Source organism: Dendrobates tinctorius, unplaced genomic scaffold (genome assembly GCF_039654945.1).
Source record: "Dendrobates tinctorius isolate UK_male_01 unplaced genomic scaffold, ASM3965494v1 ptg000028l, whole genome shotgun sequence".
Lineage (NCBI taxonomy): Eukaryota > Metazoa > Chordata > Amphibia > Anura > Dendrobatidae > Dendrobates > Dendrobates tinctorius.
Window position 1 is genome coordinate 63363057 of NW_027361696.1, and position 14933 is coordinate 63377989.

The 14933-nt window shown below is 41.8% G+C and overlaps 1 protein-coding gene across 2 annotated transcripts in view; it reads right to left on the reverse strand.

Annotated features, from left to right (window-relative positions):
• LOC141085452 (E3 SUMO-protein ligase ZBED1-like) overlaps positions 1 to 14933 on the reverse strand; it is a 39393-nt gene that overhangs the window by 15057 nt on the left and 9403 nt on the right. Inside the window, exons 2-6 of one of the 2 annotated variants that reach the window (XR_012231311.1) lie at positions 14292 to 14362; positions 12111 to 12373; positions 8843 to 8907; positions 8536 to 8693; positions 5714 to 8025 (exon numbers count right to left, since the gene is read on the reverse strand). Coding sequence is in view for 1 of the 2 variants with exons in the window: in XM_073570819.1 (XP_073426920.1) it covers positions 5978 to 8025; positions 8536 to 8693; positions 8843 to 8907; positions 12111 to 12373; positions 14292 to 14340 (2583 nt within the window). In the remaining variant the exon portion in view is untranslated. Of the gene's footprint in view, positions 1 to 3445; positions 8026 to 8535; positions 8694 to 8842; positions 8908 to 12110; positions 12374 to 14291; positions 14363 to 14933 lie in introns of those variants that run through there. The other variant, XM_073570819.1, reaches the window with a different exon arrangement.

Below are 14933 nucleotides of genomic sequence, written 5' to 3' on the forward strand. Positions count from 1 at the left end.
TCTTGACTGGGGTCTGGTTCTGTATTGTGAAGACCCTAGAAGGTCTTAGGAGCAAGTTCCTTAATTGATGTAAAAAGACATAAATCCATGAGACACATTCATACCTGCAATGAGAGTTTCAAAAGTTTTCATAAATTTGTATTCAGAAACTCTTCTGTCTCTCTGAGATGTGAAGTTACCTTTTAATACAAGTAATTTAATGTCCATCATGCTATGACCAGGGATACAAAAATGTTTTGCCACAGGTAGATCCATTCTTTTTTCTCTTATTGTGTGACGATGAGCATTCATCTTGTTCTAAGCTTTTGCCCTGTCTCCCCCACATACAGACCCCCAGTTGGACATTTAGTACAAATAATTAAGTACACCACATTAGATGTGATGCAGCTGAAAGTACCTGGGATCTTGTAGTCCTGATGTGAGTTGGGGATCTTTATCTTGTCCGTGGTCATTATAAATGGACGGGTTTTACATTTTTTCTGGTTGCAAGGAAAGGTTCCTGTAGCTGTTGGAGAGGACAGGGAGCTTCTGACAATGATGCTTCTTAGATTTGGGGGCTGCCTAAAACACAGTAGTGGGGGGTCTGGAAAAATGGATTGTAATCGGGCATCTTTTTGTAGTAAAGGTTGTAATTTCCGTGCAGCTCCCCTTAGCACCTCCAGATTTGGGTTGTAGGTGACTACTAGAGGCACCCGGTTATTTTCTTCTTTAGCTTTGTAATTTAGCAGGTGATTCCTTGACAATCTGGTGGCTCTTGTAATTTGGTTTTCAATTGTTCTTGGATGGTAGCCCTGATTCAAAAAGGTCTTTCTGAGGCGACCAAGGTGTTTGTCTCTATCCATGGGGTTGGAACATATACGATTGTATCTGATGGCTTGGCTATAGATAATAGAGTTCCTTATGTGTTTTGGATGGAAACTGTCCCATTTAAGGTATGTTGGACGGTCGATTGGCTTCTGATACAGGGATGTCTCTATTTCATTGTTCTTTAGCTTAATGATGGTGTCCAAAAAGTTAATCTCAGTGCTGGAGTAGTTGAGTGTTAAGTTGATGGTGGAATGAGATTGATTAAACTGTTCGTGGAACGTCTTTAGCTGTTGCTCAGACTCCGTCCAGATGATTAAAATATCATCAATGTAGCGGTAGTAGGCCAGAGGCCTGATGGGACATGAGAAAAAATGTTGCTTTCAAGCTTGACCATGAAAAGATTTGCATACTGTGGAGCCATTTTACTTCAGACCTTCTGGGGTCATCACAACACAGAACTAGACCCCAATCAGAGGGCAATAAAACTTTCACACTGCTTATCTATGAACTGTTCCAATATTTACGTTTCTCCCTCTCCCATAATGACAATTCTGCTTCACATCACTTGCCTTATCTATTGCGTTATTTCTGTGCTGTCTTGTGTATAAATATGTGATTCTTGAGATGTTGTATTAGTCTAGCCTGATGAAGAGACCTGAGTAGTCTCGAAAGCTTGCAATGTGTTACCATCTTTTCAGTTAGCCATTAAAAGGTATCAACCACTGAGGACTCTCAATTCTGAATATTCTTCTATCTACTGGCTAACACAGTATAAAGATATATATCTTTCCTGTATCTAAATGGAAACTGTCATCAAGCAGGCTGCCTTCTTATAACAGATCTTTAACTTTAAGATCCGTCAACAGTAGTTTCATGACAGTTTCCAAAAAGCATCTGGATTTTTTGCTGATTATATTAAACCTGGTGGACTCCAAAAATGTCACGGACTAAGGAGAACCAAGAAGTGCGAATGCCGTCCTTGAAGCAACATCTAGTAAATTGGTACAGATGAGAAGCTGTGTAGCTGATCGTCATCTCCTTGTGTTCTGTGCATGATCAGTAAACTTTAGATAAAAAAAAAAAAATCTTATTGTAAATTTTGGGACTTTTTTTTTACCTAAATGCATGCATTTTGGACCAAAAATTATTTTTGCCATAGGGTTTCATTAAAAACTTTGCTCCATTTGCATCCTATAGCCTCTGTGTTGCACTGTTTATTGCTGGCTTCAGAAGGAGTTAACTAAGAATCCATCAGTGAGCCGGATATAATGATCTGATGGGAAGCTTGTAACTCTGATCTGTCTTTTTCTGGGCGCCTCTCAGGCTCATTTATGACCCACATCAAAGTTGTGCAGGGAAACAGAGTGCCTTTAAAACCCAAACGGTGCAGAATTGGTAATAAAACCCCATTGCAAAAATGATTTTTAGCCCCTCTAAAGCAAGAAAAAAAATCCCCAAATGGTAGACAACCCCTTTAAGTATTAGTAGAAGTTGTCTGTATAACATTTTAGATAAAGTTAGGACATAATAACCAACACGGCAGTAAGGGTATGTGCACATGTTGTGGATTCTGCTGCGGATCCGCAGCGGATTTGGCCCTGCGGATGCGCTGCAGATCCGGAGGCATTGTACAGAACAATGCAAATCAATGGGATTTCAAAACCGCAGTGCACATGCTGCGGATTTTTCTGCGGTTTTAAATCTGCAGAATGTCAATTCTTTCTACGGATTCCGCAGCGGTTTGACACCTGTTCCATTGTCCAGGTGTCAAACCACAGGCAAATCCACAGGTAAACCGCAGGTCACTTTACCTGCAAATCCACAGCTCAATCCGCACTGTGTGCACTAGGGTGACCGCAAAAAATCGATGTCGGAATTTTGTCCGTCTGGACCCCACAAAACGATTCCCCTTTCCAGATATTGAGAGAGCCAAAATTTGAGCTCGATCAAACGACGTTAACCCGTGCCGCTCGTCGCTCAAAGTTTGAAAAAATCCAAATTGAGGTATTTTAAGATTTAGGTATTTTGCATAGTCTGTTAGACTATAAAGAATGTGACAACAACATTGCAGAAATAGCCCTGACCAAATTTTCGAACCATTTGTGGTATTTGAATGCAGAGTTGGTGGGATTATCGTTTTTTGATCCCACCATTACAGACAATGAAAAGTTGTTAATGGCTAATAAATTGCTCAGTAGCACAGATGAACCATCAGAGCACGCTAGGGTTGTAAATCCAAAAGTTAGGAAAGAAAAATTAAAAGAGGTAGGAAGTAACCGACTTTAACGACCTTCTGACAAAAGATGAAGAACAAAAGCAATATGTCCTGCAAGTTGTAAGCAAATGCCGAGCATTATATTCTGACGTTTCAAAAACTACTTTAACAAAAGCTCTAGAATAGATTAGATAACTATGTAAAATTATCAACTCATGTAGGTTAGCGTGCTCTGATGGTTCATCTGTGCTACTGAGCAATTTATTAGCCATTAACAACTTTTCATTGTCTAATGGTGGGATCAAAAAACGATAATCCCACCAACTCTGCATTCAAATACCACAAATGGTTCGAAAATTTGGTCAGGGCTATTTCTGCAATGTTGTTGTCACATTCTTTATAGTCTAACAGACTATGCAAAATACCTAAATCTTAAAATACCTCAATTTGGATTTTTTTCAAACTTTGAGCGACGAGCGGCACGGGTTAACATCGTTTGATCGAGCTCAAATTTTGGCTCTCTCAATATCTGGAAAGGGGAATCGTTTTGTGGGGTCCAGACGAACAAGATTCTGACATTTTTTCCCCCCCATATGAGATCCGGTCACCCTAGTGTGCACTCACCCTATTAGTGCCCTAGCTTCATAACATCAGCTGCCTCTTGTGGCCATCTGAGGAACTACAGCTGCAGGAAACGGTTGCACTGTGAGTTCCCATACCATTAAGCATATAGCTCCCCATATAATACTAGTCAAATATAAACCTGTGCACTACCTTCTATTCTTTTTTTTCCAGGGTTTGTCTGATTGTAAAAAAAAAAAAAAAAAAAAAAAAAAAAAAAAAAAGCTGGACTTCTTTTGCAGCAGGTCTCTGCTCTGGTAAATGCAAAGGAGTCCTGAGGTTGGGAGGCAGTTTCAGCTGTGCTTACAATACTGTCTAGGAAAGGAACGGAAATGTATGTCATATACAGCGGCATGTCAAAGTTTGAGCACCCTTGGTAAAAAGAAATGACTTATTGTAAACAGTGAATCAAAGTTGAAGATGAAATGATCTCTAAAAGGCCTAAAGTTAAAGATGACACATTACCTTTGTATTTTGGGAAGAAAACATATATACTGTCATCTTTTACATTTTAAAAATGACAAAAAGGTAAATGGGAAGATGCAAAAGTTTGGGAACCCTGCATGGTTAGTACCTAATAGCGCCCCCTTTTGCAACTATCACAGCTTGTAGCTTTTTGTAACCAGACAAGAGTCTTTTAAATTCTTGTTTGAGGAATTTTCATCCATTCGTCCTTGGAAAATTCCTCCAGTTCTGTGAGATTCCTGGGTCGTCTTGTATCCTCTGCTATTTTGAGGTCTAGCCACAGATTTTCAATGATCGTCAGTTCTGGGGACTGTGAGAGCCATTATAAAACCTTCAGCTTGCGCCTTTTGAGGTCATCTATTGTGGATTTTGATGTGTGTTTAGGATCATTATCCATTTGTAGAAGCCATCCTCTTTTCATCTTTTTACAGATGGTGTTATGTTTGCATCAAGAATTTGTTGACATTTCATTGACTCCATTCTTCCCTCCACCCGTGAAATGTTCCCCGTGCCACTGGCTGCAACACAATCCCAAAGCAGGACTGATCCAGCCGAATGCTTAATGGTTGGTGAGATGTTCTTTTCCCGAAATTCTGTGCCCTTTTTACCACACATACTGTACCTTTGATCATTGTGGCCACAGAGTTCTATTACCCTCATCTGTCCACAGGACTTGTTTCCAAAATGCATCAGTCTTGTTTAGATGTTCTTTTGCAAACTTCTGAATTTTATGATGAGGATGCAGGAGAGGTTTTCTTCTGATGAGTCTTCCATATTTCTACAGCTATCTCTGAACAGTAGAACAATGCACTACAACTCCAGAGTCTGCTAAACCTTTCTCAAGGTTTTTTTTGCAGTCAAGAGGGGGTTCTGTTTTGCCTCTCTTACAATCCTACGAGCAGCTCTTACTGAAATTTTGCTTGGTCTTCCAGATCTTATCTTGACCTCCACTTTTCCTGGTATCTGCCATTTATTAATTACATTTCGAACTGAGGAAAAGCCAACTTGAAATCAGTTTGCTAGCTTATTATAGCCTTCTCCTGCTTTGTGGCTGCCACCATTTTCAGAGGGCTAGGCAGATGCTTAGAAGAACCCATAGCTGCTGTTTTTTGGCATAAGAGGAGGCTGGGTGTTTATAAAGCTGGGAAATTTGCCTCACCTGACCTTACCTATTATAGTGGACAAGCAATAACCCTAACAGGTTAATTAAGGTCTCACCTTGGTCAAATTTATCTGCGCACACAAATCTCCAAAGGTGACCAAATTGCATTGGCCCATTATCCTTTTTGTAATTTTTAATAAGTAATAAATGACAATATTTTTTTTTACAATATTTTTTTTTTGCCTAAAATACAAAGGAAATGTGTAATCTTTAACTTTAGGCCTTTTAGAGATCATTTCATCTTCTATTTGCTTAACTGTTCACAATATCAGTAAGTTTGACCAGGGGTACCCAAACTTTTCCATGCCACTGTATATATGTGTATACCTTTAGGCAACTGGTATTGCTTTTTGAGAAAGAAAGCTCTCTAGTGCCACCTAGTGGAAGTGGCTATCCTATAAGTCAACGAGCCTGGCCACATGCAAATCACACCCTATCGGTACCTGGACAAGCCTCCAGAGGGTACTTTAAGAAACCGACGAGAGATGGCGAACTGGTCCGGCTGTGAGACACTAAAACATAAAAATTGATGGTCATCATAGTCGTATTCTCGGCCCAGTAATGCACTGGTGTGCACAAGGGTCCAGTTTTAGGAAAGTAGTGGAAGCACTAGATCCGACCTGGAGGACATACGATGGACCACTTGCTAATAGTGGCTATAGTAGAAGTTGGGAGAGGCACAAAGTGAAGCACCAACCATCAGACAATCAAAGATATAACCTATTGCCATTGAGAAAGACCAGCATGTCAACGTGTTCGGCAGTAAGGGCAGAACGCTTCTGATACACCGCCAGGCCGGCATCTGTGAATAACCAGTTTGTGGGTACAGAAGTGGCAGGGATAGCCAGTAGTTTACGGGCTGCCTGCGCCAAAAGAGGATATTGGGTGTGGTGCATCTTCCACCATTGTAATGGGTCTTGGCATAAAGAAGACGCCTCGCTCGTCTGGAAGCTACTTATCTCCTGCTCTGCCTGCTGGTTGACCGTGCTAACTGAAATATTTCTTACGTTACACAAATCTCCCAATAGAAACTCTATGCCAGAGTCCTGCTTGGCTTTTTTGGATGGTGGTCTTGAGTTTTGAGGTTCTGGTGTAACACAGATTGGTTCAGTTGTAGTTATTTTTGCCAGGCTGGAAGCCTCCAGCTTCAACAAATGAAGGGTCTCTACCCGGTCTGGTTGACTGAGGAAATCAAGGCCGCGGAAACGAGGGTCCAAGGCACATGCCAAGTTGAGAACCTGATTGACTTCGAGATTTGAATACTTAAAACTCAGCTCTTCGTGTATGGCCTTTTTGATGTTCTTGGAAAATTCAGAGTCCCACTCATTCGGTGCCAAGTGTTTATACAACAGGCTGGTAATCACCGGCTTCACCAGTGACAATCCGGCAAATTGATCTTTGGTAAAGGTTGAGGTAGCAATGGATAAGGGTTTAAGGATATCTACGACATCTTGGAGTATTGACCAGTCATCTGGCTGCAGAGAAATCCCTTCTTCGTTCAAGGTCTCGATTAAGCTTTTAAAAAACTTGGTATGATCAACTATGCTCTGCAGCAAAGTGTAGATGCTGTACCACTTCGTACCATCCCGCAGGAACATTTTTAAATGGACCTTCAAAACTGGCCCGTGAGTGGTCAACTCTTCATTTTGAGCTGCTGATGAGAAAATAGTGGCTATCAATCGTCGGAACCGGTCCAATGTGGTCTGGATGGTATGGTGCTGGAGGATAGCTTCGATGCAGTTCTTCAGCACCTGTCCGACGCACGGCAGAGACTTCCATCCCACCTTCGAAGCTGCGATTTTAACAGAAGGACTGCTGAGTCCCACAGCAAAGAACGTGTTCTCCCGTATTCCCCATTCCTCTGTGACGTCTTGAAGAACCGACTTCAGGCTTTCTTCAGAAAGGTCTTCGGAAACAACCCGACTTGTTAGCACCATATTCTTAGATTCAAAAGCGTCATTGACGTAGTGGATGGTGAGCGTGAGGTAGGACAGCGAGCCGCTATGCTTCCACAAGTCGAGACTGACAGAGCAATCTTGAAGATTTTTCACCAAGTCCACCACCTTCATCTTGGCTTGAAGGTGCATCTCTTGCAGGATCGTATGAGCCAAGAAAGAGGCAGCTGGTAACTTGTAATTAGGATCCAGAATGGACAACATTTGCACAAAGCCTTCGCCTTCAATTATTTCAACTGGCATTAGGTCACGGACAATAAAATCTGCCACAGCTTTGGTTGTTCTCCCGACAGTGGGGGTCACGACAGCCCTGGATGGCAGCTCACGAGGAGAGACTGAGTCAACGTTCTTCTGTGGCTCCACCACTGCTCCCTGGGTTCCCACTAATTCATTGTATTCCCGCCTATGCTTATATATAAGATGCTGCCTCAAGTTAGTGGTGTTGCCACTGTACGAAAGCCTGACGCCGCAAAGTTTGCAAATAATCTTTGTTTTATCCATAATTCGACCGTAGGCGTCGCCTTGAAAGCCGAAAAAAGTCCAATAACGGCTCTGGGCTCGACCAAGGCTTACTAAGTTCTGAGTTCCCTCAAGCAGCTGGAAGCCAGATGAAGAATGGCCGATATTATTTACTGGGTAATTCTGTTTGTGGGACTGTATTAAAGGGGTGACCATATTGCACGTGTACTGACTTCGGGTAGACATGCGATTGGGTAAAGAATCGAGGGTCTTTAATTGCAAGTCTTGAAAAAGCTTCATCAGAAGTTCCTTCTCGCCAAACTCATATTTAAAATGTTCACCTAAGAACAAAAGGCAAAAAGTGATATCTTAAAACAAAAAATCAGTGAACAAAAACTTGACAAAAAAAATGGCCCAAATGCAATAATCGATCGGATACATAATATCGAAAGTGACCAAATCCCTCTAAATATCCATGAAATATAATACACTATGGCTTCAAAGCGTCAGAATTTGCCCATTTTTGGCCTCGAAAGGTCACAAAATTTTTGGTCAACTCGAAGTTGGGCAAAAATGTTGAGACTTCTGGTGTTTTTACACCAGTTCCGGAGCTGGGATGGAATGCGGTGAAGCCTGAAAGTCAAATTCATCACCACTTGTGCCATAAAAGTAGCATACATTACTCCAGATATCAACGAGAAGGCCACTAAAGTCCCATGGACTCAAACTGATCACGCCAAGTGGACTCCTCTCCAGTTATTCTTGGTCAGGGTGAGCGGTGCTGCCGATGGACCTCCCGATAGGTAAGGTGAGATGCTGCGGACCACCATCATAAGGTCAGTCATGCTTACCTAATTTGAGCCCCAGGGTCCTGGCATACTCCTCCCCGATCCACACCATCAGTTCCGTGCCTGAAGGAATAGGCTGGCACGCCCGATAGTAGATTTTCCCCTGGTACTGAAACACGGTCAGATTGTGCTCCTCTTCTGTGGATGCACATGCCACATACCTTATTAGAAAACATAAAATAAAGGTTAATACAGAGTATTGAGAAAAACAAAAAAAAAAAATGGCACAACATCATGTGTGCACCTCCACGTTATCTCCCCCAATAATGTTCCCTGATATTAGGGTCTTCTTGTGAATGTCAGTACTTACCTCATCCAGCTGCTTTTGGAGTCATCGCTAGCATCAATGTAAAAATAGGATCCGTTTTCCCTAATCTGCACAATCAATAATCAGAAGAGGCAAATACATAAATATACAAATGCAAAAAATACAAATAAAAGCAAGAAATAAGAGATAAAAATTTAAGCAAAACTACACATATACCAAAAAAATACAACTATAAAAATAAGCAAAAACATAAAAAAAAAAAAAAAAATTCTAACCAATAATATAAGAAGCAAAAATATACAATAAATGATTGATATTGAGGCAGGTTTTTGTTTTTTAGATATGGATTGTCGCGATTTTATAACAATATTGTAATGTGTCAGGTTAGGCCAGCTCGCACCTCTCTGCGTGACAGCTGCTCTTTATGGAGAGCAATACTCTCCAAAACAGCAGTGGTGACATCATCAATCCCAAACTATAAGTTGTAGTGATGTCAAGGGTTTCTCGCACTGCGCGGAGTGACATCAGTGTTCTCTAAAGTGCAGGCAATGAAATCAGATATATAAAAAAAAGTGATGACGCGGCTATACAACACAGTAGTTAAGATATATTCCTTATTTTCCACAAAATAGGGTTAGGTAATGACATCATCTCTCGCCACATAGTGACATCACAATCACCACTCTCCAAAAAAAAAAAAAAATATGACATCAATATTTATAAAATAGGTCTGATTACATCACCACTCTCCAAAAAAATGACATCAGTCCTATTTTAGAAATAGTGATGGCATTTTTATTGGGAGAGTGATGATGTCATCAGTCCTATTTTAGGAACAGTGATGCCATTACTTCTATTTTTAAGAAGAGTGATGTCATTTTTTTTGGCGAGTGGCAAGGTCATCAGTCCTATTTTAGGAGTAGGGATGTCATTAGTTCTATATTAAGACTTGTGATGTCATTTTTTTTGGGGGGGGGAGGGACAGTGGTGATGTCATCACTATTCCTAAAATAGGCCTGATGGCATTTTTTGAAAAGTAGTAATGTCATCAGTCCTGTTTTAGGAATAGGAATGTCATTTCTTCTCTTTTAGGAAGAGCAATGTCCTTTTTTGGAGAATGGTGAATAGAGCTGAGTGAACTTTTGAAAATTTGTGTCAAATTACGATTGACGGCGTATATCGCATGTACAATATTCACCGAACACAGCAGAACGTCATAGGAGTCAATGGGAGTAGAGATGAGCGAATATATTCGGAACCGATCAAACATAAAATTCGGCACGATTAAGGCACCAATATGGCACATACAGGTGCATCTCACAAAATTAGAATGTCATCAAAAAGTTAATTTCAGCTCTTCAATACAAAAAGTGAAACTCATATTATATAGAGTCATTACAGAGTGATCTATTTCACGTGTTTTTTTCTGTTAATGTTGATGATTATGGCTTACAGAGGAAGATGAGACACCAGACCCAACAGTGAAGACGAGCTGAAGGCTGCTATCAAAGCATGCTGGGCTTCCATAACCCCTCAGCAGTGCCACAGGCTGATCGCCTCCATGCCACGCCGCATTGATGCAGAAGTTGAAGCCAAAGTAGCCCCGACCATGTATTGAGTGCATTTACTGAACATACATTTCAGTAGGCCAACATTTCAGATTTTACAATCATTTTTCAAGCTAAAGTATTCTAATTTACTGAGATAATAACTTTTGGGTTTTCATTGGCTGTGAGCCATAATCCTCAACATTAACAGAAATAAACACGTGACATAGATCACTCTGTGTGTAATGACTCTATATAATATTGGAGTTTCACTTTTTATATTGAAGAACTAATATAAATTACGGTAACTTTTTGATGATATTCCAATTTTGTGAGATGCACCTGCATATGGCAAATTCAGATTCGGTGACCGATTCCGAACATATTCACTCAACTCTAGTGATGATGTCATCACTATCCTCCAAAAAAATGACATCACTATTCTCTGAATAGAAGTAATGACATCACTATTCCTCAAAAAAGGACTGATGACATCACCACGCTACACATAGTGACATCACAACCATCACTCCCCTAAAGAAAAAAAAAAAAGACAATGTGATTACATCACTATTCCTCAAATTAGACAGAGAAGATCCCTTATCTGGAAACATACACTTCTCACTACGCTGATTATTTATTTTCTCCCTCTTTGTATTGAGGTGATAATACCGCTACTCTATAAATCACTATTCACCTAGTGCAAGGTGCAGCCTAGCGATAGCGCTACAATCACATGCAGTGGCAGCACTATTCTTCAAATAACATTGATGACAGCACTACTTTTTAAAGGGAACCCATTGGCAACAAAAAAATATATATAGCATTTATCTGCAGCCAAAGTGCTGATCTGCAGGGAAATAGCATTTTAAACATATGTGTCAGTCTACTTGGCAAATGCAGTTGCAAGGAGAACATTACACTACATTCTCCCTGCAGCTGCTCGCTAACAGTTATTAGAGCAGCGCCGGGGACTGTACACAATCAGGGCTCTGTAAACAGGTTGAATACTACCACTATGGCTGCCGATAGATTCCCTTAAAAGGGGTTATTTCCATATTCAGAAATGGAGATTTTTGGATAGAGCTGGTAAATACAAGCAATTTTGCAATTTACTGCTTATTAAAATTTTCATCCGTTCTTGAGATATTCACACTTTTCTTTAGGCTGCAGCTTGTTGCCTTGGAGATCGACCACCGCTGCTGGACAGCAGGACATGCACAGCGTTTACAAGCTCTTTTCTATTGAGCTTGCAAGTGTCCTTTAGAAGCCTACCAGAATTGCTGGAGCGCGCCGTTACCTCCTAATCACGACCAGTTTCAGCGCAGCACTTACAAACTAGCCAACAGAGGTGGTCAGTCTCCTTGGAAACAAAAGAAAAAGTGTTACTATCTCAAGAACGGCTGAAAATTTTAATTAGCAGAATATTGGAAAATTGCTCGTTTTTACAAGCTCTAGCCGAAAAAAATATCCACCAATGAAGATGGGAATAACCCCTTTAAATAAACATAATATTAGAACTCAGTAAAATTAATTTAAAAGAGGTGAAACTCCTGAGTGCCAATCCAAAATCTGAAACTGGACCTCCCAAATCTCACGGATACAACATGCGCACAGGGATCTTTTTGAGGCGCATCAGGTTTTAGGGCCGGGTGCGATCTCTGCACCCTTGGTTATTAACTCCTACTCTACAAGATTTGTCAGATATAAGATACTTTAAAAAAAAAAAAAAAAAAATACTGGACAAAAAGAAGAACCCATACCGCCCATGAGTAAACAGTGCAGTCGCTCCTATCCATTATTATGTCGCCTTCGTATGGGCCAAAAATGCAACCCCGGGGAATGATGGGAATTGTGCAGCAGACACCGAAGCCTCCTTGAGATCTTTCCTTGACCACCAGTCCTTCTGGTAGAGAAAGTAAAGCCCGAGATGGTACATTTTCTGGAACAGGCGTGTCCAAGATAAAGGTTGGTGCTCCATGTTGGGGGCAGGAGTCTCTGAAGTACAAGCGGCAATCTTCACAAACTACAGGGAGAAGAAGGATGGAATTACTAGAACGTTAAGGGATATAGGAAGCGGAAAGAAGAGGGATCTTCGAAGACACAGATTTGTTCAGTCGGGGTCCATTGGGCAGAAGAGACCAGATGAACACTGCTCTCCTTGGAGATTAAACCCCCCATCAGAAGTTTATGGAGTCTGTCCTTAGCTATCAGAAAAGAGCAGCGCTCAGCTGTGCATTCTTACCCCTCACTTCAGCAATTTGAGACAGGAGACCCTTACCAATCCAAACCAGCAGGGCTGAGCAGTGTTTGATGGCCACTGCTGACAGATCAGTGACGTGATTAAATTCTGCTCTTTTCATGCACATGGCAGAGGATTATCTTCTGCCTTATGAATCAACAGAGTGCCATTTACAGTTTCACATCACGGATCGGTCAGCAGCATGCATCAAACACAGACCACCCTACAAATCTCAGCTCGCCTGTGTTTCCACAATGGTTATTTCTGAGAGCTGAGACACAAACCAATCCAAATCAGCAGGGCTGAGCTGTGTCTGACACCCATTGCTGACAGATCAGTGACGTGATCAAATTCTGCTCTTTTCATGCACATGGCAGAGGATTATCTTCTGCCTCATGCATCAACAGAGTGCCATTTACAGTTTCACATCACGGATCGGTCAGCAGCGTGCATCAAACACAGACCACCCTACAAATCTCAGCTCGCCTGTGTTTCCACAATGTTTATTTCTGAGAGCTGAGACGCAAACCAATCCAAATCAGCAGGGCTGAGCTGTGTCTGACACTCATTGCTGACAGATCAGTGACGTGATCAAATTCTGCTCTGTTCATGCACATGACAAAGTTTTATCTTCTGCCATCAACAGAGTGGCATTTACAGTTTTACATCACAGCAGCAAGCATCAAACTCAGCTCAGCCCTTCAGATCCCAATTCGCCTGTGCTTTTACAAAGGTTATTTTAAGCTCCCTCAGTGGAATGGTGGTGTGCAGGACTGTTGCGATCTGCTGGAAATCAGCTAACAGATCAATGATGTAAAATTACTGGATGAAATTCTGCTCTGTTCATGCATAAGGCAAAGGATTATCTTCTGCCTTATGCATCAAATGAGCAGAATTTGGAAGTTTCACATCATTTATCTGTCAGCAATGGGCATCAAACAGAGCTCAGCCCTGCAGATCTCAGCTCACCTGTGTTCCTACAACGGTTATTTCTGAGAGCCGAGACCCCAAACAATTCAAACCAGTACAGCTGAGCTGTGTCTGATGACCATTGCCGGCAGATCAGTGGTGCCTATGCTTCCACAATATTTATTTCAAGCTCTCTCCTGCCTAGGTGGAGTGGAGTGCAGGACTGTTGAGCTCTGCTGGAAATCAGCTAACAGATGAATGATGTAAAATTGCTGTATTAAATTCTGCTCTGTTCATGCATATGGCAGAAGATTGTCCTCTGCCTTCTGCATCCACACAGTGGCATTTACAGTTTCACATGACTGATCTGTCAGCAGTGGGCATCAAACGCAGCTTAGCACTGCTAATATAAGCTCGCCAGGGCTTTCACATTGGTTATTTCAGGCACTCTCCTGCCTAGGTGGTTAGCAGTGCAGGACAGTTGATCTCTGCTGGAAACCAGCCAACAGATCAATGATGTAAGATTACTGTATATGACAGAAGACAAAACTGGTCATCAAAGAAGCAGAGTGTATTCACATTATGTCCATGGTGGAGGAAGAGCACAGCCATGCTGGAAGCCAGCCGGGAGAGCGTGCACTGAGCAGAGGAACTACAGCAGGACAGATCAAATGGCAACTGGAGGGTAAAAGTGAGATGTGCAAAGTGAGGCTACATTATATTGGCACAAATGAATAAATATGCATGTACATTATTATAAGACTACATAGGGATTTTAGGAACATAAACTTACACAGCAGCTCGTCTTCCAGCTGGGCACAGGCCTCCTCCGCCGCCTGCATGGTCTGACTGACGTCCAAACACCTGAGGAAGTAACAAGAGACAACTGTACAAGTGGTGAGACAAACACCAATCAGCCGAGGACGTGAATCACAAGCCGGGTAATTGTCGCACAATCTGCTCTTATTTCCATCATCGTGGAGCAGCCAAGAATCAAAAACGGCAACAAAATGTGTTGTGCTAATGAAACCCATTGATGCGCTGGGACGCGGCGAGACGAGAATGGTACCGCGTGCCAGATGTGCCATTGTACGCTCGTCACAGGTTTGTGAACAGATTTCATTGATCCAAAGCATCTACAATAAAGTAACACGAAACATTGTTGCCAGTGCTTACTATACATCGCCTGCCGTTTTTTGTACACAGCTCCCCTGTAGACATTTATGGCGCTTTGCTTGCTCGGCTATTGTTGGATCTCCCATAGAAGTGAATAGAGAAATCTGCACGTGAGCAACTCCCTATTCTTAAGACAGTTGTGGACCCCAGAGATGGATCAATATGTAGGGCTCAATGAGCAACACCGAGCTCAGCATGGTGGCTCAGTGGGCAGCAGGGTTTTTCAGTAAAAGAGTAGCAGGGTGGCTTGATGGGCAGC